The sequence below is a fragment of the Manis pentadactyla genome, chromosome 5 (genome assembly GCF_030020395.1).
Source record: "Manis pentadactyla isolate mManPen7 chromosome 5, mManPen7.hap1, whole genome shotgun sequence".
Lineage (NCBI taxonomy): Eukaryota > Metazoa > Chordata > Mammalia > Pholidota > Manidae > Manis > Manis pentadactyla.
The window spans coordinates 157,464,288-157,489,702 of NC_080023.1; the positions used below are offsets into that span (position 1 = coordinate 157,464,288).

Below are 25,415 nucleotides of genomic sequence, written 5' to 3' on the forward strand. Positions count from 1 at the left end.
GAGACACTGAGAAACTATCTGGCAGCTCAATGTGGGCAGGACTTGTTGAAAAGTAGACTTCTATAGACACCTCAGAAATTACTTTAAATAGCATAAAGTAAAAATTATACAAACATCACCTTACTTGGTTCTCACATTTCTGTGAAGCCAGTGTCAGAACAAACCTGAATTATGCTTCTCCTCATACTTATGTTTATATAAAGAGGACTTGGTGATCACCTTGGACTGCGCAGTGATAGACGGCCGCGTTACCAAGTACATGCTCAGCAGAGGGGCACAGACACGTGGTGGCAGTTCGCAGCTCTGCTCTCTGTACCCACTAGAGAAACCACTGCCCTGAATCCTCTGTATTTTGGTGAAATAAAGACTCTAAGTCTCTCAGGAAAAAAAACAACTGTATGAAGATAACAAAGGAAACTTTACATTAATATAATTATCAAAGCACTAAATAAATTTTGTGATATGGTACAGTGATACATGTACTTATCTGTTAAGGTATTAACACAGTCTAACAGTCTAATATGACTTTGAAGTACTGATGACAGTAAACATTATTTGAAGATAACTGTGACAACTATAACATTGGTATGAAATTTTCTGTGATTTCCATCAGTGACAAAGTGACAGGTGCTCCTAACATTAAACTCAAGTGGTTTGTTGCCTATCTAAGTTTAAGGACATCCTGTTCTAGGTGCCTGGGTGACAAACTGGCCCTTTCCTTATGAGAAGACCTTGAAAAGTCAGTATCATTTCTCTGAATTCAGAATCTTCAGAAAAAAATCCTCTAGTTTCTCTGAGGGGCAATATTTTCTTTCATACTATTGCTTGTCTTTTAAAGTTAATGATGTTTATCACTATAGTTATTTTGAAAGGCTCATACCTGTTCGTTTTGCACCTTTGATGCTTTTAAAAAAATTTTTTTATTGTGGTGAAGTATGCATAACATTACCATCTTAACCATTTTTAAGTGTACAGTTCAGTAGTATTAAGTACATTCACATTGTTGTGCAACCACTACACCATCCATCCCTATAACTCTATCTTGTAAAACTGAAACTCTACACCCATTAAACAGTAACTCCTCCTTCTCCCCTCTCCCCAGCCCCTGGCAACCACCATTATACTTACTATTCACTACTCTAAGTACCTCATAAAGGTGGAATCATACAGTAGTTGTCTTTCTTACCATAACGTCCTCAAGGATCTTCCATGGTATACATATATCAGAACTTTACTCCTTTTTATAGATGAATAATATTCCACAGTTTGTTCATCTGCTCATCCGTCAGCAGACATCTGGGTTGCGTCCATATTTCAGCTAATTAAATAATGATGCTATGAACATGAGTGTACAAATACTACTTCCAAGTTCCTGCTTACATTTCTTTTGGTTATATACCCAGAAGTGGAATTGCTGGATCATATTCTATTTCTAGTGTTTTGAGGAGCCACCATACTGTTTTCCACAGTGGCTGTACCATTTACATGCTCAAGGGTTCACACTCTTGCCAACACTTGCTTTTTTTATTTTTTATTTTTTATTAAGGTATGATTGATAAACACTCTTATGAAGGTTTCACATGAAAAAACAATGTGGTTACTCAAGACAAATGCTGGGCATAAAAGCCACAGGGCATAAATCTGCAAAGAAGTAAAAGCTAACCTTTTCAAACAATATTGCTTCTCTCTCACTTAACAACTTTACATTTCCCTGTATGGCCCCGGAAGATGACTGGTTAGCCAGAGATGGGTAAGATTCCTCAAGGGAGGAACAACCTAAGACAGGCAAAGTCGCAGGGGGGCCATCAGGTGAGAAACTGGGGATCAACAGAGGTGAGGCTTAGAACCTCACCCCCCGTGTTTTGAGAGAAATCTTCTGCATGATCATCTACATTTGCCCTCTTACAGCACTAAACTATGTTTTCTACCTTTATCTTGCATCTACCTACCACTTCAGCATTTCATTAAAAAATAATAATAGTAATAATAAGGGAGAAATGTGGGATTCACATATAAATCAAGTATAAAAATCAAATGAATAATCATATCTGACTTGATTGTTTATAGTTCATGATGTGTGATCAAAACCGAAAGTTTCTGTGATATGACTGCCCTTGCACTGTTCACCATGTAAGACTTGTTCGTTATGCTTCAGAAGATTGGAGACTGTTGAGAATTAAGCTTGGGGTTGATTAATGATTGTGCATTGAGTCCCCTATACAGAATTTTATTGTTGTTAACAACCATTTGATCAATAAATATGAGAGATGCCCTCTCAAAAAAAAAACAAAAAAACAATGTGGTTACTACATTTACCCATATTATCAGGTCCCTACCCATACCCCAATTCAGTCACTGTCCATCAGTGCAGCAAGTTGCCAGAGATCCACTATGTCCCTTCTCTGTGATACACTGTTCTCCCCATGATCCCCCACACCACGTGCCCTAAACATAATACCCCTCAGTCCCCTTCTCCCTCCCTCCCCACCCGCCCACCCACACCCCTCCCCTTCAGTAACCACTAGTTCTTTTTTGGAATCTCTGAGTCTGCTACCATTTTGTTCCTTCAGTTTTGCTTATTGTTATACTCCACAGATGAGTGAAATCATTTGGTACTTGTCTTTCTCCACCTGGCTTATTTCACTGAGCATAATACCCTCTAGCTCCATGCATGTTGCATATGGTAGGATTTGTCGTCTTCTTATGGCTGAATAATATTCCATTGTGTATATGTACCACATCTTCTTTATCTGTTCATCTCCTGATGGACACTTAGGTTGCTTCCATTTCTTGGCTATTGTAAAAAGTACTGTGATAAATATAGGGGTGCATATGTCTTTTTGAATCTGAGAACACTTGCTTTCTGTTTTGTTTTTTTTCTGATAGTAGCTCTCCTAACAGGTGTGTGGTAGTTTCTCATTGTAATTCTGGTTTGCATTTCCCTCATGATTAGTGATATTGAGCATCTTTTCATGAGCTTATTGGCCATTTGTATATCTTCTTTTGAAGTCTTTTGCCCATTTTTAAACCAAGTTGTTGTTTGTTGTTGTTGAGTTTCAGGAGTACTCTTTGGTATCATAACCAAGGAATCACTGCCAAATCCAATGTCCTGAAGATTTTGTGTATTTTTCTTAGTCTTTGATCCCTTTGAATACATTTTTGTATATGGTATTAGATAAATTTCTTTTTTCTTTTGCATGTGGATATCCAGTTCTCCCAGCACTGTTTGTTGAAAAGACTATCCTTTCCCCATTGAATGGTACTGGCACCCTTGTCATAAGTGATTTGACCATATATGCAAGGGTTTCAGAGCCATCATCTATTCTATTCCATTGGCCTACATGTATGTCTTTGTGCCATACCACAGTTTTATTATGGTTTTGTACTGATTTTGAAATCAAGTTTGTTGTTCTTTTTCAAGATTGTTTTGCATACTCAGGGACACCTGAGATTCCATATGAATTTTGGGATGGCTTTTTCCATCTGCAAGTAACATTATTGGAATTTTGAAAGAGATGATGATGAATCTGTAGATTGTTTTGAGTAGTGTTGCCATTTTAACAGTATTAAGTCTTCCAACCCATGGCCATGGGATGTGTTTTTATTTATTATGTCTTTGATTTCTTTCAGCAGTTTGTAGTTTTCATCATACAAGTCTTTTCACCTCCTTGGTTAGTTAATTCCTAAATATTTTATTCTTTTTGATGCTATGGTAAATGGAATTGTTTTTGTTACTTTTTTCAGGTTGTTCATTGTGAGCATATAGAAATGCAACTGATTTTTCTGTGTTGACTTTGTATCCTGCTCCTTTGCTGAATTTATTTATTAGTTCTAATAGTTTTTGTGTATGTACATGGAATTTTTAGGGTTTTCTATATATAAGATCATATGGTCTGCAAACAGATATTTTCTTTTTCTTCTCTAATTGCTCTGACTAGAACTTCCAGTACTATGTTGAATAGAAGTGGTGAAAGTGGGCATCCTTGTCTTATTCCTGATCTCAGAAGAAATACTTTTAGTCTTTTACCATTAAGTATCATGTTCATTGTGGGTTTTCATATATGGCTTTTATTATGTTGAGGTAGTTTCCTTCTATCCTAGTTTGTTGGGTGTTTTTTGTCATCAAAGACTGTTGAATTTTTCAAGTGCTTTTTCTGCATCAATTCATATGGTTTTTTTCCCTTTATTCTTTTGTTGCAGCATATTATATTGATTGATGTTCTTATGTTGAACCATACTTGCACTCTAGGGATAATCCTACTTGATGTTTAATTCTTTTAATATGCCTCTGAATTGTTTGCTAGTATTTTGTTAAGAATTTTACATCAGTATTCATCAAGGATATTGGTCTGTAGTTTTTTTCTCTTGTAGGGTCTTTATCTGGCTTTGGTACCAGGATAATGCTGACTTCATTGAATGAGTTAGGAAGCATTTCCTCCTCTTCAATTTTTTGGAAAAATTTGATAATTGATATTAGTTCTTTAAATGTTTGGTAGAAGTCACCAGTGAAGCTATCAGATGTAGGGATTTTCTTTGTTGGGAAATTTTTGATTACTGATTTAGTTTCCTTACTAGTTATAAGTCTATTCAGATTTTCTATTTTTTCATGATTTGGTCTTGGTAGGTTTTGTTTCTAGGAATTAGTCCATTTCATCCGATTCATTTATTATATCCAGTCGGTGTACTATTGTTCTAACATTCTCTTACAATTCTTTTTATTTCTGTAGAATTGGTAGTAATGTCCCCACTTTCACTTCTGGTTTTAGTATTTGAGTCCTTACTGTTTTGAGTCTTTTTCTTGTTGTTAGTCTTCCTAGCTAAAGTTTTGTTGCTCTTTCTGAAGAACCAACAATGGTTTCATTGATTTTTCTGTTTATATTATTTCCCTCTTTCTGCTAGCTTTGGGTTTAGTTTATTCTTTTTCTAGCTCCTTAAGTTGTAAAATTAGGTTATTGATTTGAGATCTTTCATACATTTTTTAAATGTGTTTATAGCTATAAATTTCCCCCGTAGCACCACTTTTGCTGCATTCCATAAGTTTTGGTGTGTTATGCTTTTGTTTTTATTCATCTCTAAGTATTTTCTAATTTCCTTTGTTAAAACCTTCCCAAAGATTTCTTCTTTGATTCATTTTTTATAATGTTATGAATTTTACACTTTTCCCTTTTTATTTCTAAATTTATCCCATTGTGGTTAGAGAAAGTAGTCTGTATGATACCTGTTTTAAAAACTCTATTGAAACTTAATTTGTGACCTAACACATGGTTGCTCCTAGAAAATATCCCATGTTACTTGAGAGGAATGTGCATTCTATCATTGGGTAAAGTATTCCATCAGCTTTATTTGGTTTTCTGTGTTGATTAAATCTTCTGTTTCCTTACCTCCCTTCCAGTTGTTTTGTTATTGGGAATGAGGATATTGAAGTCCTCAGCTACTATTGTAGAACTGTCTACTTCTCCCTTCAATTCTGTCAGTTTTTGTTTCATATATTTTGATGGTCTGTAATAGGTGCATAAATGTTTATAATTGTTATATCTTCCTGCTGCATTGAATGCATCTTTGATTCTTAATACCTTCTGTGTCCAAACAGCATAGAAATTTTTTTTATGGTTTCAAAGTTTTGAGTATTTTTTTTTCATTTTCAGGTGCTTAATCCATCTGCAGTTTATATTTGTTCATTCTAGGATCTCATTTTTCTTCTTTCATATGGAAAGCCTGTTATCACACCAGTTTTTGAAGTCTCTACTTTCATCTCAGATTAGTGATAGTCAGTCATAACCTCTGCTAGATTTCCACCTATGCAGGGGTGTGTTTCTGGGCTCTATTCTGTTCTGCTGCTCTTTTGTCTATCTCTGTTTTTTTTTTTCTGTTTTGTTGTTTTAATTATCATTTTAAGACCTTTATTAACAGGTGCTTGCTGTTTGTTGACTTTTTTGAAAAAAATCAAGTTGTAAACTTTTATTACAAATTAAAAATGAGGTTCTTAAAAATCTCAACTTGACCAAATATGAACAATTTATAACCCTTTAAAGGTACAGTGAGAAAAACCAGGCTTTTTTTAAAACATTGGTCATTACCAAAAAGAGACATCTTTAGGTAAAAATAATAAAAACCCCATGCTGCATAGATAGTTCTGGTTATCTGGTCAGTGGGAAAAAAGCAAGCACTTAAGGTCTTCAGCTCCAATATTTTGTGATTTCTCATTTCTGGAATTTCATATTCATTTCTTCTTGTTGGATAACTAAGCCAAATGATGGTAGAGAAGGTAAGCTGGCATTTACTCAGCCCCACTCTGCTCGGCCTCTGGAGCAGATGAATTCTCAACTGGTGGGTTGACTGTTTTTGTCTCTTTGTGATCTTGTGGTTTAGGGTTTTCTGGGCATCTGCATCAGTAATTAAAGTTGTGACAGTACTGACATCATGGTGGCTGCTGACCTTAGGATTCATCTTCTTCATTTTCTTTGTCCTCTTCATTGCCATCCTCCTTTAGGCTGGACCCTGTGGAATCATGGTCTCACTGGTCTGCCTCATTCTCCTGTACCCTGGTTGTCAGCACCCTCCGCCACTTCTCTCTGCACAGGAGGGTTGGAATATTGTGGTCAGTGCCCATATGGTCTCCACATGTAGTAAGGTGGGAGCTGTTGCCTGTGGTAGGGCCAGCGCTGTTGGGCCTGGCCTTCAGGAGCACCCTCCAATCCCTCATTCTTTTCCCACTCTCACTGTTGTGGTAATTCTGCTGGTAATTGTGTGGAGTACCCCTGTGACATGGGTAGCATCTATAATGGTTAAGGTCTGCTGTATATTTACTGCCTTGCACTAGCACTCCACCAGGACCTGTAACATTTGCTGTCTTTGCACCCTTTTCTCCTTCAACATCAGACTCCACAGTCTTCCCATCTCTGACACTATGAAGGTACTTCCTGGAGCTATTTTTTTATGACAGTCTGCTCTACAAACACATCTTCCTTTGTATCATCTCTATTGATGAAACCGTATCTGTTTCTTACATTGAACCAACCATTTTACTATTCCCAAAACCTTTGTTGCAATGACCTTCTTGTCCCCACTGGCAGACGCTGCTGTCGTGAAGCTGCCGGGGTCCCCACCCTGTGTGGTGCGGGGATTTGTTTTGGCAGTGCTGAGGGCAGGGGCAGCAGCAGGTGGCTGCTGTGTCTCAGCCTCACTGCTCTTGGTTGTGGTGATGGTGATGGGCCAGTGGCGGCACTGGGGCTGCTCAGGGCTCTCTAGGCTCTGCTCTCCACTCCTATTACTTGTCCAATTCTATTGCTGTGTTAATACAACTTTTAATTGCCATACCTTTTAGTATGCCCTGGTGTCTGGTAGGGCGAATCCCTCGTTCTTACTCTTTTTCTTCAGAAAGAAAAAGTCTAGTTAGATCTTCATTCTTCCAATACTGATTTAGAATTAGCATATCAAGTTCCTCAGAAAAATCTTTCTGGGAATTGACTAGAAATAGAGTTTATAGATTAACTTGGAAAAAATTTATACCTATAAAATACTGAGTCCTCTTAGCTCTGAAGAGTTTCTCTATTCAGATCTTTTATATCCTTCTACTCAAGTTTGATTAATTTCTCTGTGAAGGTTTTACATATTTTTATTAGGTTTATTTCTTGGTACTTTCTAGTTTTTATTTTAATAGTAAAATGAATCATTTTTATATTTGTATATTCTAGTTAGTTATTTGGGGACTTGTACATTGATCTTGTGTCCAGCAACCTTGCATAACTCTCAGTTCTCTTGGATTTGCAGAATGATCATGTTATTTGCTATAATGGCAAATTTATGTCTCTCTAATCTTATCTTGTGTATATATTGTGTAACTGCAGGACAGTTACTTGGTGGAACAGCAGGAGGAAATCATCATCCCTCCTCTGCTCCTGACCTTCCTTCATTCAGTGAATATTTACTGAGTATCTACCAAATGCCAGGGACTGTTCTAGCCTCTGGGGATGTAGCAGGCAGTTGGATCAGTGAGTCAGGGAAAGGTCCCGATTGACAGTTATATGTGGGAGCTATCCGAGTATAGATTAAGGTTAAAAAATGAGAATGCCTAAGGAGTAGAGAAGTGAAGGGTTCCAAGAGCCCTAGACAAGTAACGGAGGGAGTGATTGGTGAGGCCGGAGAAAAGGCCACTGGAGCTCCACTGAATCGTTTTCAAGAGCAGAATCAACTGTGTCAGATGGTGCTGATGGACTCAGCAGGTCAGATCTAGAAATGTGAGGTCATTAGAGACCCTGAGAGTTGGTCTGTTTGGTGGCATGGTGATGGTGGGGGCAGAGGGAGGGCTAGCCTGGTTGGAGAAGGATTAAGAGAAAATACAAGAGTAATTGGAGACCACAGTGTAGACTGTTGTATTGATGAATTTTTCCATACAGGGAGCAGAGAAATGAAGGGACATAGGGCCAAAGGAGAGGGTTGGGTCTGTTTTGTTCTTTTTGTTTTTAAACGGAGTAATATGTGTTGAGAATGACTTCATAGGGACAGGATATTCATTGTGCAGGAGAGAAAGGGGGATACTGTATAGAGGTGATACTCGCAGGTAGGGGAGACGGCACTGTGTTAGTGCCCCAGTGGAGAACAGAGTCCTTTGCAGTGACAGAAGGAAGCAAGGTGTTTGAGGAGAGTGGCAGCAGAGCAAGGAAGTAGGAGGCATAGGCGGCTGAGGAGAGGTCCTGGTGGTCACTGAGTGCAGGGCCTCGAGATGGGGTAGAGGGTGAGCTGGTGTGGGAGAGGGGAGGGCTGATCCAAAGACTAGCTTGTTTTCAATTAAAGTGTGCTGTATTTAGGGAATGTGTATCATACTGCTTTTTCTGGGTTGGTGAGTTTGTCCATTTCTCCTTAGAATTCTGTCAAATTTTCCTTTATATTATTTTGGAGATATCTTAGATGCGTCAAGTTTAGTATTGCAATATTCCTGGTGAACATTTAGTGATCCAGTGTCTATTTTTCCAGATGTATATTTGTGTTTTGCCGTTTCACGTGTGAGGACTGTTGTGCCACCTTGCCTTGGGTAGTGTTTGCCGTAGACGTGTCTTTTCCATCCTTTCACTTTCATTCAGCCATTCGCTGTCCTTTATAACCATGTCTTTTATAATCAGCACTTACCTGGATTTTGTGCTTTATCCACTCTGCTTTTATTTCAGAAGTAGAAAATGTAGTCCATCTACAGTGGTATTTCTATGTGTTTTTTATTCCACCACGTTAGTTTATGATGTTTGTTTTCCAGGTTTCTTTTTTCCCCTTTCTGCTACCTTTTGGATTAACACACCCCTCACCCCATTCCCTTTACTAGTTTTGAAACTGTATTAATTGGGATTAGGTTTGCCTACAAATAATGTTGAAAATAAAGAAAGAGAGAAAAAGTGGTTTGAACATAACTGTATTCCTCTCAAGTTCAAGAATGTCCAGGATAGTGATGCTAGAGCCCCAGGCTTCTTTTTTCTTGAGGTTTGATGTTGTAACTGGCTTCCACTCACAAGATCTCTTCGTTCCAAGTGGGTGCTGGATTCCAGAACCCCAAGTGCATTCCAGCCAGCAAAGAAACCAGTAGCAAAAAAAGGAGCATGCTGGCTCCACACAACACTTCTTTTTCTACCCCTTTGACTAAGCTTGTTGCAAGGGTAGTTTAGGAAATGCTTGGGTCCGGGCTGCTATGTGCCCAGTTAGAAATGAGGGTCCCCACAGATAACTTGTTCTCAGACACAGTGTGCACATTATAGAGATGTGACATAATACTAACAACAGAAGTCCTTATACTAACCCTGACTCTAGTGTAACTTGCTATATGATTCTGGTATTTTGCATCTGCCACTTTGTCACATTTTGACACTGCATTTGACACTCATTTTCCATTTGACAGTTTGTCCTAGAAAATTCACTGTGCTTAAGAAGTTTCTGTGTTTTCATCTGAGTAAAGCTGCTATTTGACATGAAGGGAAAAAATCAGAAGTTCTATTTCTGAGGGAAAAGGAAAAACATTTGGGACAACTAACCATAACTGCCACAGAAGTTACACACCGTATTTTTATTCTTTTAACCCTTAAAATTTTAATATTAAGCTACTCAACATCTTTACCTTTCTCCCAGATAACACAAGGACCTTAAAATATGATTTATCTAGTTGTTTTCTTATAGTTCAACCACATAATTATTATCCCATCGTTTTCAATTTATTATATAATTATGATAATTATTATTTTATACATGTATTTATTTAGTTTTTCTATATGTTTTCTCATTTTCCTTGCTCACTCTTCCCTCCTCCATCTTGGATCATTTACTTCTTTGCTGAGTGCATCCTTTAGAGCTTCCTTTAGTGAAAACCTGAGCACTGGCATTAACCCTTGTTTTCATTTATCTGAAAGTCTTCATTTTGCTCTCATTCTTCTTCTTAACCTTTATTTTTATTGTAAAATATACAGAGTAAAGGAAAATAAACACTAGCTGTACCCACAACCTCCTGTAAGAGAGAGAATGCTACCAGTGTCTCTAAAGTCCAGAGATACATCTTGCTGCTACAGAAGTCAGCCTATCCTCAATTTTGTTAGTTACACCCTTGCTTTTCTTTGAACTGGTACCATATGTATGTGTGACCCTCAGGAATATATTGTTTAGTTTAGCCTGTTTTTAATGTGTATATTAACAGAAGTGCAGTGTATATATTTTTCTGAGGCTTGCCTTTTTTATTCAACCTGTTTTTGAGATTCATTCATGTAAATGCTTTTACCATCCCTGTAGTACATTCTTTTTATTGATACATAGCATTCCACTGTACGAATATACTGTTTATCCACTCCATTGGTGAACATTTGAAATGTTTCTAGTTTCCACTTGTAAAGTTTTTTATAGCATGGTTGAAATATAACTTCCATACCATAAAATTCACCCCTTGGAACTAAACAACCCAATCGTTTTAGGTATAGTCCCAGAATTGTGCAACCATCCATCGCTGCTACTAATTTTAGAACATTTTTATCACCCCAAAAAGAGACCCTATAGCCATTCAGTCATCATTCCCTAGCCCTCTTTCCCCCACCTGCCGCCCCAGCAAACGCTCATTTGCCTTCGGTCTCTGTAGGCTTCCTGTTCCGGACACCTTGCATAAGTGGGGTCATACAGTACAGTCTGCTGTGTCTGGTCGCTTGCACTGAGTATGTTTCCAAGTTTTATCCCTGTTGTAGCAGTATCAGCACTTCACTCCTTTTTATTGCTGAATAATATTACATTGTATGGATGTATCCCATTTTGCCTATCCATTCATCAGTTGTTTTTACTTTCTGGCTACTAAGCATTCTTTGAAACACAAAAAGTTACTTTAGTCAAGTCCAGTTGGTTTTTTCTTTTGTTGCTTATGATTTTAATATCAAGTTTAAGAAACTTGGCAAAACTGGACAGCTACATGTAAGAGAATGAAACTGGATTATTGTCTAACCCCATACACAAAAGTAAACTCCAAATGGATCAAAGACCTGAATGTAAGTCATGAAACCATAAAACTCTTAGAAAAAAGCATAGGCAAAAATCTCTTGGACATAAACATGAGCAACTTCTTCATGAACATATCTCCCCAGGAAAGGGAAACAAAAGCAAAAAATGAACAAGTGGGCCTATATCAAACTAAAAAGCTTCTGTACAGCAAAGGACACCATCAGTAGAACAAAAAGGCATCCTACAGTATGGGAGAATATATTCATAAATGACAGATCCGATAAGGGGTTAACATCTAAATTATATAAAGAACTCATGCACATCAACAAACAAAAAGCAAATAAGCCAATTAAAAAATGGGCAGAGGAGCTGAACAGACACTTACCCAAAGAAGAAATTCGAATGGCCAACAGACACATGAAAAGATGCTCCACATCGCTAATCATCAGAGAAATACAAATTAAAACCACAATGAGATATCACCTCACACCAGTTAGGATGGCCACCATCCAAAAGACAAACAACAACAAATGTTGGCGAGTCTGTGGAGAAAGGGGAACCCTCCTACACTGCTGGTGGGAATGTAAATTAGTTCAACCACTGTGGAAAGCAATATGGAGGTTCCTCAAAAAACTAAAAATAGAAATACCATTTTACCCAGGAATTCCATACCTAGGAATTTACCCTAAGAATGCAGGAGCCCAGTTTCAAAAAGACATATGCACCCCTATGTTTATCGCAGCACTATTTACAGTAGCCAAGAAATGGAAGCAATCTAAGTGTCCATCAGTAGATGAATGGATAAAGAAGAGGTGGTACATATACACAATGGAATATTATTCAGCCATAAGAAAACAAATCCTACCATTTGCAACAACATGGATGGAGCTAGAGGGTATTATGCTCAGTGAAATAAGCCAGGCGGAGAAAGACAAGTATCAAATGATTTCACTCATCTGTGGAATATAAGAACAAAGAAAAAACTGAAGGAACAAAACAGCAGCAGACTCACACAACCCAAGAATGGACTAACAGTTACCAAAGGGAAAGGGACTGGGGAGGATGGGTGGGAAGGGAGGGATAAGGGGGAAAAAGGGACATTATGATTAGCACACATAATGTAGGGGACAGGGACATGGGGAAGGCAGTATAACAGAGAGAAGACAAGTAATGATTCTATAGCATCTTACTATGCTGATGGACAGTGACTGTAATGGGGTATGTGGGGGGGACTTGATAATAGGGGGAGTCTAGTAACTATAATGTTGTTCATGTTACTGTACATTAAACAATACCAAAAAAAAAAAAAACATTGCCTAGTACAGCATGGAGAAGACAAGTAGTGACTCTATAGCATCTTACTACACTGATGGACAGTGATTGCAATGGGGTTGTGGGTACTTGATAATATGGGTGAATATTGAAACCACAATGTTGCTCATATGAAACCTTCCTAAGATTGTGTATCAATATCTTAATAAAAAAAAAATACAAAGGTGAAAAAATGTTAAACAACACTAACCTAGAATGTGGGAAGTTCTATCCCATAAAAGACCCAGGTTTTTGTTCCTTTATTTAAACAAAAGACATGGCAGTGTTGGAAGAGAGAACTCCTATAGATTAAAAGTATCTTAAGGGATATATTAAACAAATGCAACATGTGCATCTTGTTTGGGAAAAAAAAAGATTGTGTAGCAATGATACCTTAATTTTTTTAAAAAGTAATAGCTATTCAACTTGAAAAACAAAAAGAAAATAAAACAGCTTTTATGACAAAAAAAGAGACCATTGCCTAATCCAAAGTCATAGATTTACTCCTATTTGTTTCTAAGAGTTTTATAGTTTCAGCTGTTACATTTAAGTCTATGATCCATTTTGAGTTAATTTTTGTACATGTTGTGAGGTATGCATGGATCTTCATTCTGTTACATTTAGATACCCAGTTGTCCCAGCAACATTTGTTGGAGACTGTTCGTCCTTGATTGAATGGCCTTGGTACCCTTGTCAAAAAGCCATTGACTACACATGTAAGGGTTTATTTCAGGACTCTCAGGACTTGGTACTTACACCCATACCACAATGTCATGATTATCATAACTTTGTAATAAGTTTTGAAATTGAGAAGTATGAGTCTTCCAACTTTGTTCTCAAGATAAAAATACAAATAAGTTTATGGTCAGCTCTCAGATTCTCACTAAAGTAAATTCTAAGTACATACTTTGTTCTTGCATTTTCATACAAATTTTAGGAACAGCTTGTCCGTTTCTGCAAAAAAGACAGCTGAGATTTTATTTTGATAGGGATTGTGTTAAGTCAGTAATTCAATCTGAGGAGTAGTGCCATGTTTCCCGATCTGTGAACATAGGCATCTTTCCATTTATTTAGGTTAAAAATTTTTCTTTCCATGTATCGTAGTTCTCAGTGTACATGTCTTATATTTCATTTGTTAAATTTACTCCTTTTGTATTTTATTATTTTTGACACTCTTGGAATTATTTAATTTTACTTACAGGTTGTTCATTGCTAGTATATAGAAATGTGATGGGTTTTGTATATTGATTACACTACAACCTTGCTGAGCTTGTGTTTATTCTACATTTGGGGATTCCTTATGATTTTTAATATACAAGACCATTTCATCTGAGGATAGATAGAGGCAGGTTTACTTTGTTCTTTTCCACCTGATCCCTTTTGTTTTTTGCCTAATGCCAGCTCCCACATACTGCTGAGTAGAAATGCCAAGAGCCAGGGCATCCTTGTTTTTGTCTCTTTTTTTATCTTATTTAGGGTGAAACTCTTCAGTATGATGTAGGCCATTAGTTACTGTGAACATATTTGACCATGTTTCCTGGTCTCCATACACAAGAGTTCAGTGAAGTATATGCCAGGAGTGGAAACGCTTGGGTCGTCAGGTGTACATGGGTTTGATTTATAAGAAAGGCCAAATTGTGCTCCAAGTGGGAGTCATAGTCCCTCAGCACTGTGTGAATATTCCCACGGCTCTACATCTTTGTTTCCACTGACTACATAAGAGTTATTTTTCCTCTCACAATCAGTGGATATAAAATAGTGGTTATAATTGGCATTTCATTGGCTACTAATGACATTGAGCATATTTTCACATATTAGCCATGTATGTTTTGTCCTCTGTGAAATGCCTGTTCATGGTTTTTTTTTTGCTCATTTTTCTATTAAGTTTCTTTTTCCTATAGCTTCATAGTTGATCTTACATATCTGGATTCTAGAACCTTTCTTTGTCAGTTATATGTACTATAACTATCTCCTAGTTTGTGACCTGTCCTCTTTATATCTTTTAAATTAACAGATATTCTTATTTCAGTGTAAATTTGTCAGTCTTTCCCTTTATGATTTGTACTTTTTTTGCATTAAGAAATCCATCCTTTTTCCCAAAGTCAAAAAGATATTTTACTGTTTTCTTGCAACAGTTTTCATTTTGTCTTCCACATTTAAGTCCTGATCCCTCGGAATTGATTTGGCTTCATGGAGTGATATAAGGCTCTATGTTAATTTTTTCTTATTGGATAATTATAAAAATGTCCTTATCCTATTGACATGCAATATAGATATGACAAATATCAGGTTTCCTATAGGTTTTTATCTATTTCTGAGCTTTCTCTTCTGTTCATTAGTCTATCCCAAGGCCCAAATCCTATTTTCTACATTGTTCTAATAGTATAATGAATCTTGATAATTGGAAAGATAAATTCCCCCAACCTTATTCTTCTTTGAGACTCTTGCTTGGCTAATCTTTGCTCTCCCATATAAATTTTAGAATCAGCTTTTCAAGTTCCATGTTGAGATTTTGATCACAGAGTTAGACTAAATCTGTAGATCAGTTTGGGGGAAATTGACATGTTTATGAGAATTAAGTCTTTTCTATCCAAGAACGTGATTATGTCTTTTCATTTATTTAGGTCTTTAGTGTCTTTCAGTTTTTTTTAATATATAAAACATTTACAAATTTCTAAAAGATTTCTTAGATTAGCATTTTAATTTTGAAGGGATAGAAGTAGTGTTTTTGTTATGTATTTTCTGTTTATTGTTGATGAAATGCTCTTGACTTTTATACTGATCTTATCCCTAGAAACCTTGCTATATTCTTATTTTATTTATAAATAAGGAGTTGCTTTTAACACTGTACCATTGAGTATGTTTACTGTAGATTTGTTGAATATATTCTCATTCTTATTAAGAAAATTGTTAAATTTAATGGAATATTTTACTAAATTTCTAAGTAAATTTTAGATGATCATTTCTCTTTTTTAACCTAATTTGATAAGATTTTATTAATAGATCTCCTTTCTTGCCTTCTTTTTGGATTAATCAAGTATTTATTTCCACTTTTCTTATTAAGTAGTTTCTTTCTAAAGCTATCACCTGCATGCTTGACTTTATAAAGACTAATCTAAATTAGTACCTTGGCACTTCACAGATGATGTAAGGGCATAATACTTTTATTCCCCTCCTGACTTGTGTGCTATTGCTGTGAAATACTTTAGTTCTATGTATATTCTAACTGCAGCAAGACATTTTTGTTTTATATAATCAAATTACAATCAATATTTACTTAGCCTTGACCTTTCTGTTACTCTTCACTCCTTTATTTCTCTGCTTCTACTTAGTTCACTTTCCCACTGCCTAAAGAACTCCCTTTAGTATTTATTTTAATGCAGTATTTGTCTTAAAAGGTCTGTTTTTCCCTCTTTTTTTTTGCTTGTTTTAATAGTATTTTTGCTAAGTATAGAATTCTAGGTTGGTATTGATCTTCTTTCAACACTGCATAATTAAGTCTTTGACTCCATTCTAGGTCAGCTGTCATCTATTTTCTTGAACATATTCAAGAAATAGTTATTTTAAAGCCGTTGGCCAGTAACGCCAGTATCTCTGTCCCCTATAAGTTGTCTTCACTCTTCTGTTTTTGCTCTTTTGGTGTATAGTCATTTGGTCCTCTCTCCTGGTATGCTTGGTAGTTTGTATTCAGTGCCAGAAACTGTATGTGAAAACTGCAGAGATAACTTGAGGCTAAGGATAATTTTCTATTTTTCAAGAACAGATTTACTTTTGCTTCTCGCAGGCAATTAGAGTAGGGCCAGACCAACTCAATCCAATATGGGACTGACATGAATCAGAGCTGGGTTTTTCAACAGTCTATTTCTAGTTTGCCCTTATCCTGGTATATACACCCTTCAGGGGTTAGTTTGTGGTATTTTTTACCAAGTGTCTCCTCCATGACAGACCCTGAGGTCCACTTTTTGTCTCTTCCATACCTTAAGACTGCTGAAAACATTGCTTAGATTAATGCACTTTCCTTGACTCCCAGTCCTGTCTGCCTTGGTAGCTCTGAATTCCAATTTTGGTTTCCCTATCCGCATGAAACTGCCACAAACTCTGCTCAACTTCTAAACCTCTTCACCACCACTGCTTGGTGTGTTAGCCTCTCAGCCTTGTGCTGCGTATGAACTGGGAGATGCCTTAGTGTACAAGCAGCATAGAATATCAGACTTGCCTAAATGTTGTTTCCCTTCTCACTGGGATCTTAACCTCTCAAATTATGGTTACTTTGGTAGTTTTTTAATGCCAAAAAATCTTTAAAGAGATGTTTTTTGTTGATTTTTGCTATTTGTTCATCCTCATTTGTTCTTGGTAGAAGGGTTCAATTTGTCTGATACTAACTGGCTTTCCATGGCCAGAATTAGAAGTTATTAGAATAAACCCAGCTGACTTATATTATCATTTTGGTACATCAATAGACTACATTTATTAATATCTGATTTAATACTTTGCCTTTGGCTGGTAATTTTCCTTTCTCATCCTTGTCCTGTTTTAGTGTCAAGGTTATCTAGCCTCATAAGATAAATTTGGGATGTTTCCTCTATTCCTATTCTCTTTTGTTTAACAAAATTACCTTTACTTCACTGTTTTGCAGAATTATCTTTTTAAAATCTTCTCCAGTTTGGTGGTGTCATATAGTCATTTTTCTATTTCTATTCTTTTTTAATTTGTACCTGTCTCCTGTTTATCTTGATTAGTCTGTCAGGGTTTGTTAATATTATTAATCCTTTATTATTTGTTTGTTTTATTAATTTTCTCTCTCTTTGGGTTAATTGTATTGTTCCTTCACTAACGTCTTAAATTGGATACTTAGCTCGTTTGTTTCCCTGCCTGTCTTTTTTAAAACATTACATTTTGAAATCTATGAATTTCCCCTATAAGTACTATCTAACAAGTTAGGATATATGTCCATCTTCCACTGTAATTTCTTTGACTAGCGGGTTATTTAGAAGTATGTGTTTTTGTTTGTTTCTAAAATGCGAGGGTTTATTAGTTGTGCTTTCATTATTGGCTTCTAACCTAATTATAATATGGTTAAAAAACATAATCTGTATAATGCCCAGTTCTTTGAAATTTGTTGATATATATGATTCATGGCCTAGAATATGGTGTTAGTGAATGTTCCATATATGTATGAGAATAATGTATACTTTACAGTTAGTGGATAGTGGATATACATTTAGTGAATATATTATGTCTTTTAGGTCAAGTCTGTTAAGTAAGTGAATCAAGTGTTCTCTGGCTTTAATTTTTTTTGGTCTGTAGTACCTGCTAGCTTCTCAGAGGAGTTACATCAAGGCTTTCCACTCCGATGATAGATATGTCCGTTTCTCCTTATAGTCTGTCACTTTTTGCTTTTCATACTTGAAATTATGTTATTAGATGACTATGAATTAATGATTTAAATTTTCCTGGTGAATTGAACCTTCTCTCAATATTTAGTGACCCTTTTTATTTCTACTTTTTTGGCTTAGTCCATTTATATATATATATGAAAAAGAATTCCTTTTTCAGTGTTTACCTGCTTTACCTTTTTCTATTTTCTTATTTAAAATCATCGTGTTCTTAGGTTTTAAGCGTTCCTTGTCAATGGCTTATATAAATGGATGTAGTTTTATGTCCAGCCTGAAAATTGATTTATTTTAATTGGAAATTAAGTTCATTTGTAAAGGTTGTAATCACTAATATATTTGGATTGACTTATACATTTTTTTAAATAATTTTTTTATTTGTGGCAAAATACATATAACAATATTTACCATTTTTAAGTATACAGTTCCGTGGTGTTAATTACATTAACAGTATTGTACAAGGATCACCACAGAAATTCTGTATTCAGCAGTAGCTCCTTATTCCCACTATTACCAACTCCTAGTGATTTCTAATGTACTGTCTTTGAATTTGCCTAGTCTAAATATTTGTCCTTTTATGTCTTGTTTTACTTAGCATATTTTCAGGGTTCATCCATGTTGTAGCATAATATCAGAATTTCATTGCTTTCTGTGGCTGAGTAATATACCAATGTGTGTTCATACCACATTTTGTTTGTCTATTTGTCTGTTGATGGGCAGTTGGGTTGTTTCCAACTTTGACTACTGTGAAAAATGCTGTTATGAATATCAGCATACAGGTATCTGTTTTTAGCTCTCTTGGGCATATGCCTGGGAGTGGGGCTGCTGGGCAACATGGAGATCCTGTGTTCACTCTTCGAGGAACTATCAGATTGTTTTCTGTAGCGGCTGCACCATTATATAGTCCCCACATCTTTGCCAACACTTGTTTACTGTTACTACTCTGTTTTTATAATAGTCACCCTAATGGGATACAGTAGTATCTTGTAGTTTTGATTTGCAGTTCCCTAATAACTAATGATGTTGAGCATGCTTACTGACCACTTGCATATCTTTAGAGAAATGTCTATTCAAGTTCTTGCCTATTTTATAACTGGATTATTTGTCTTTTTATTGAGTTGTAGTTCCTTATACAGTCTGGATATTAGGTGATCTGAAAGTAGTTTTCCATTCTGTGGATTTTCTTTACATTTCTTCTTTGTATCTTTTTATTGCATAAAAAATTTTCAGTTTTAATGAAGTTAACTTTATCTTTTTATTTTTCCTTTTGTGGCCTGTGCTTTTGGTGTCTTATTTAAGAAACTACTGCCAAATCTAAGGTCATGAAGACTTGACACTGTTTTTTATCTAAGAGTTTTATAGCTTTAGCTCTTATGCTTAGGCCTTTGATCAGTTGTGAGTGAATGATCTTACATGGTATAATGAAGGTAAGGGTCATCCAGCTTCATTCTTTTGCATGTGGATATCTAGTTTTCTCAGCACCATTTGTTGAAGAAACTGTTCTTTCCCCATTCACACTCATTCTTGAATGATGGCTTCTCTGGGTGTAGAATTCTAAGTTAATACTTTGCTCAGTACTCAATTCATTCTTCCTCCATTGTTGCAGCTGAGAAGCCTGCAGTTTAACTCATTGCTTTGGCAGTACTGTCTTTCCTTTCCCTTTGGCTGCTTTTTAAGAGCTTCTCTGTGTCCTTGGTTTTACTGTGGATTTGCTTGACATTCCTGACTCTGAAGACTGGTGTCATAAGCCATTCCTGGAAAATTCTAAATCATGATCTCTTTGAATATTTCTTTTCTTCCATTCTCTGTTCTTTTGAGAACTCTGACAGATGTATATTAAGTGTCCCTCTCTCTCCTATGTCTCCCAGTTGCTTTCTTTTTGATAATTTCTTTAAGAATAAGGCACCCAAGTACAGCCTTATGGTTAGGAACTCTCAAGGAAGAATTTTCATTTTCCTTTTATTCCTACAAGCTTATTGGCTATTCATTTAAAAAAGATGTTTGCTAGTCAAGCACTTTACGTGTTTTGCAGCACCAGGAGCATTTTTCTTCTGCTCTCCTTGTCCTTCACTGGTTCTCAGCAGGATTTATTCTTTGTGCTGCTCCAGCTTGGCCCTTGTTTCTGTTGTAGTAGCTCCAGAGCTCACGTTTCAGCTCCTTTCATCGGCTTACCTCTCTTTTCAGGGCACATCCATTTCTGCTATGAACTACGTTTTAGGTATTTGTGGCTAAATGTCACACTTTTCATCTATTCTCTAGCAACAACTTTCTGGTCAATGTTTGTCTGCCATTTGTTGTTCCTGTAATAGCTGTTTGGCTCCTGGGTTGGTTCCTTTTTAATTACTACTTTCTTAATGAGGTAAAATTCTTTGATGAACTCTTATAAGGAGATCATTGTGGGAGAAGGGCCAGGACTGTGTCCAGGCTGACATGGGGAGGGATGCAGGGATACATGCTAAAGCCTCACCTCTCCAGGCCACTGCAGGGGCTGCTTACCATGCGAAGTCCCCCAGGTTCAGGAAAGCTCCTACTGCAGTCCACACTCCCCTTTTAAATTTGAGGGTTTCTCCCCTCAAGATGTACTACTTTGGAGAACTCAGAACTGCCTCCTTTGTCTGAGGTCTTGTGTGGCCATCACTGTACATGGCAGTGTTCCTCATACACTGCACTCCAGAGTCTCAAACAATCTGCATTTTGATTTCTTGTTCACTCTGTTTTGTTCTTCAGTGATTTCACAGGGGGTTTCAAGGTAGCATTGTCTTTATGCAACCATTCTAAAACTGGAAGTCACACTAAATGATCAACCCTTGCATTCCTGGGCTAAACATTTCTTGGTTAACTAATGTTGTATTGAAAGAAATCTATTCTCAGCATGTCCTTAATGTTCTCAAAGATCCTGAAATTAGATGTGTCATTTTCTATGTTTACTTACTCTCTGGAACAGTTTTAATATACATAGGATTATCTGTTCTTGAAGGTTTTGTAACACCTCACCAATAAAACTACATAGGCCTGGCTCCTTTTTCTGGGGAAGATTATTAAAGCAGTAATTTATGGTTTTCTGGAAATTTTTTCCATTTAAACTCAGTTTTCAAATTTTTTGCCATAAAAATATCCTTAGGAACTAGGGGATGGGGTTCACTTCATATGTATTTGCATTTTTCACAGATTTATGTATAAATAAAATGAAGACCAACTGCCATTACCAAATAATGATTAGTATCGTATGGTGGGATTAGGGGGATGAGAGCCGGGATCCTGATCCTACGTCCCACTCCCAGCAAACCCTGTCCTCTGCTTAGTCTCTTCCCACCTTCTCTTTCTCAGTCTTAGGAAAAGTCCTCAGTGCTGTGGGCAGTGCCCAGCTACTAATGTCCCAGAAATTCCAGCAGTTCCGGGGCCTCTGTGAGCAAAACTTGGTGAGTGTGATTCCTCTTCCCCCACAGCAGGGCCCCCAGCCTTTGGCTGTCTGCTGGTCCCCTAGTTGGATCAGCCTCTCCAAGCTTCTGGGGCCTCCTCTGTGACATGAAGAAGATGATGTCAGTGCCTAGCATCAGAAAAGGGCCCTTTAGATCTCTAATACCTTTTGAAATAGAAAAGTAAACCCTATGTAAAAACAGCCACATGAAAGTTAAAAATCAGCACAGATTATTTATATAAAACGTTCTGTGTCTAAGAAGACAGTCAAGGTAAGAGCTAAAGAAATAGCACCACTAGGCTTGGTGCTTTTCCCTCACCCTTACCTGTAAGGGGGGCCACTTTTCCTGTGAAAGCTTTTCTCTCCAACTGGCCAGGGGTGGTAGACTCCTCTGGGTGAAGAACAGTGTGGGTTTTCGTCCCCAGGACCTGTGGGGCTTGGCCGGGGTAGTCATGAGGATTGTGTTGTCAGAGAACAGAATGACGGGAGGGGAAACCACATGGATTCTGTAATCATAGCCACCTGGTGGTAACCGTAAACTGGCTTCATTCACTCAGATACTGACCCTACCCTGGGAACAGGGGCACAAGACTAGGTAGGCCTCAAGAGGCCCTAACTAAGGCTGACAGAGCCAGGCTTGAGGCGGGGTACAGGAGAAGCCTCTGCCTTACTTGCCCACTGATCCCCATCTGCCCCACAGAACCCTGACGCCAACCCACATCCAACAGCCCAGGACCTGGCAGGGTTCTGGGACCTGCTGCAGCTGTCCATCGAGGACATCAGCATGAAGTTTGATGAACTCTACCACCTCAAGGCCAACAGCTGGCAGCTGGTGGAAACCCCCGAGAAGAGGAAGGTGAGCATGGAGCAGTGCGGAGGGCAAGTCCAGGGACAAATTCCTGGTCGGCAGTAACGCTGCCCACATCGGTCAGTGCTGCTTGGCTCCTTCTCCGTGTGTCGTCTTTGAGCTGGGGGCTCACGTCCATCAGCGCGCGGGGTCCACGCTCGGCACTTGTCCAGCATGCTGCTCTCTCTGTGTAGTTGAGACTGCCCCCCTGAAGCATGCCATCCTGTCCTGCATGTTCAGAAAACGGGGCTCCAGGGAGACACTAGTGTTAACATGGCTGTTGTGACTTTGGAGGCAGAGAAATGGTCCTTCTGGGGCCAGCCTCTTCCCTGAGGCCCAGGCTTCTTTCTGTAAAACTGTGGCACCCAATGACCCTTCTGGTTATTGGTGCTGGACTATGGCTCTTGTGAATTCTGATCCCCTAGAATAGCATGAGAAATGTGACCTGGGAGTTGGAGGCCCTGAATTTAAATCCCATCTCTGGCTATCGATTCAGGCTTGTTCCTGAGTTTCAGGCTCCCAGTGGTTCAAAACGGGTGGGAATAGGTGCCTTACTGCTAGAACATTCTAGGATTCTCAAGCTTGCTTTCTGCTCTTATGCCTTGTGCTCTGCCCACTATCATCGCTTCTTGTGGCTTTCTGATTCCAGACGTGTGTTGCTTGTGCCCAATGCAGGGAGGCTGGAGTGGAAACTCCAGCTGCCAGCATACAGTGGGTGGTAGCCCCACATAAAACGTGGCACCTTTATTTTATTTTTCTTCCCTCCTCACTGTCTCACTAAAGGAAGAGAAGAAACCACCACCTCCAGTCCCAAAGAAGCCAGCCAAATCCAAGCCGGCAGTGAGCCGCGACAAGGCCTCTGACGCCGGGGACAAGCAGCGCCAGGAGGCCCGCAAGAGACTCCTGGCGGCCAAGCGGGCAGCTTCCGTGCGGCAGAACTCAGCCACAGAAAGCGCTGACAGCATCGAGATTTATGTCCCCGAGGCCCAGACCCGGCTCTGAGACCAGGATGCAAACAATTTTAAATCATTAAAAAGAAAACTAAATGTGAATAGAACAAAATTTTCTCAACCTTTAATTATGTCTAGAGACCCTGAGCCAACTTCCAAATTGATGCATACAAGGGCTCACAATTTGGCTTTTTTGGGTCCCTCCCAGCTTTAGGTTCTGAAGACTTTACACAAAAAGTCAACAGAAAGATAAAACTGTAAAACTTTGTTTTCCTCTTGCTGGCCATGGTGGACTAGATAGATGGACTTCGGCAACCTCCCCAGCCCAGCCTCGAGACTGCAGTCTTTTTACTTGTTCTGTCTAATGAGAACTTAAACTAGCTTGTTTACAAGACTACGACAGTCCAAGGGCAGCCTTGGGCACCTGCCATGTCCTTCCTTTTCCAGGCGCCCCCAGCTCTGACCTTGCAGTTTTCATTCCTGCGTTTTTCTCTTTCCCCTTCAGAACTCACACAGGGGCTACCGTCCTAGCTATGGGCTCTCTGGTCTCAGCCCTTTGAGCCCAGAGGACAGAAAGATGGACACTCATCCCCTCCCCCCCCAAGTGCTCACAGGCAGCCTCTCACACGTGTGCAGACCAAGGCCCTGCTGCCATCCCTAGCCCCGGGCAGGGGCCTCGCCTCTCTGAGAGGAGGAGGGTTTAAGTCTTTGAGTGGGGGAATAAGATAAAAGCCAGCTACCACACCCCAGATGTCTGCCTTTTTCTTCTCTCCAGCCTCTTCTTCCTTCAGCAAAAAGTTACAGCTCACAGTGACTTACAGGGGGCACTCAAGAGTGGGACCCCATTTTTAAGGGGTTGTCTGTCCCTGGCCAAGCCTGTGTACAGAACCCAAGGGGCAGGCAGCTGTCTGTATGTATGTGTACATATGCACATAGACCTTAGAGTGTATATTTAACAAATGCCCCTCTGCTCACCCATGCCCACCAGCGCCACCGCTGGCTCTCGGGGCACCTGGCAGGAGGCGGGTGTGTGAATAGCATATATTTTTACATGTACTATATCTCGGTGTGTGTACAAGTGTGTGTAAAAATATATACCTGTGTGTAACGGCCCTTATAATTTGGTCTCCCACCTGCCCTCCACTGTGGGCCCATCTATTTTTTTACCCCAGTCATCTTTCTCTCTCCCCTGCCCCGCAGCCCCACTCCCAGGGTGTCATGAGCCCCAAGCTGCAATGGCCAAGCCTGCAGGGTTGGGGGAGGGCAGGGGGAGTGCAAGGCCCGGCCCGCAGCGAGCTCAGTGCACGAGGGCTGCTCTGTGCCATGTACAGACGATGGCACTGAAGACATCCTCGTGGCCGGCACTTGCTGCAAGGGCCCCGGGGGAACTGAGGGCCTGCTCTGGGGCCCCATTCCAGCTTGGCTGCCGTCTGTGACCTTGGGCAAGTCACCTGACCTCTGTGTGCCTCAACTTCCTCCTCTGTAAAGCGGGGACAGTCCCTGCCCCTCCCTACCTCACAGGCATGTTGTGAGAATAAATGAGGTAACGTGTACCCAGGGTCCGTGGTGTTATTGCAGTGGGACAGGCCTGGCTGGGATCCGGTGGGTGAGGTGGACGCCCCAGGAGACTCGGCCAGACCCCCTTCCAAACACAGCTCTTTGGAGACAGGCTGACTTAAGTGCAAACTAATTCCAGTTCTACCCGTATGAGCTGGGTGATCCTGGACAAGAAAAATAAGCTCACCTGGAAAATGACTGCAACCTCTACCTTACCAGCTTCCTCTGAGAAATAAATGCTTAATAGTTGTTATATGGGAGCCAAGATGGGCTACCCTTGCTGACAACTCCCCTCCACGGACTCCATCTCTCCTTGCACACCTCCTGGGATGGGGTACTCGGTACCTCCACCCTGCAAGTTGCATTCACTGAACAGACTTCAGGACCTATTCTACCAGCCCAGTGCCTGGCAGTCACTGACTGAGCTCACACTCTGGTGGGGAGACAGACAGTGAGCATGTCAGAGATGAGTGCAGGTCTACAAAAGGTGG

At 39.0% G+C, this 25,415-nt stretch overlaps 1 protein-coding gene across 8 annotated transcripts in view; it reads left to right on the forward strand.

Moving 5' to 3' along the window:
• Positions 1–24,925, forward strand: part of DLGAP4 (DLG associated protein 4) — a 136,150-nt gene extending 111,225 nt beyond the window's left edge. For all 8 annotated transcript variants that reach the window (XM_036902386.2, XM_036902385.2, XM_036902389.2 and 5 more), the window contains 3 exons: positions 21,480–21,571; positions 22,271–22,426; positions 23,201–24,925. In XM_036902386.2, the coding sequence (XP_036758281.2) occupies positions 21,480–21,571; positions 22,271–22,426; positions 23,201–23,419 (467 nt within the window). In that variant the 3' untranslated portion in view covers positions 23,420–24,925. The remainder of the gene's footprint in view (positions 1–21,479; positions 21,572–22,270; positions 22,427–23,200) is intronic.
• Positions 24,926–25,415: the final 490 nt, after the last annotated feature.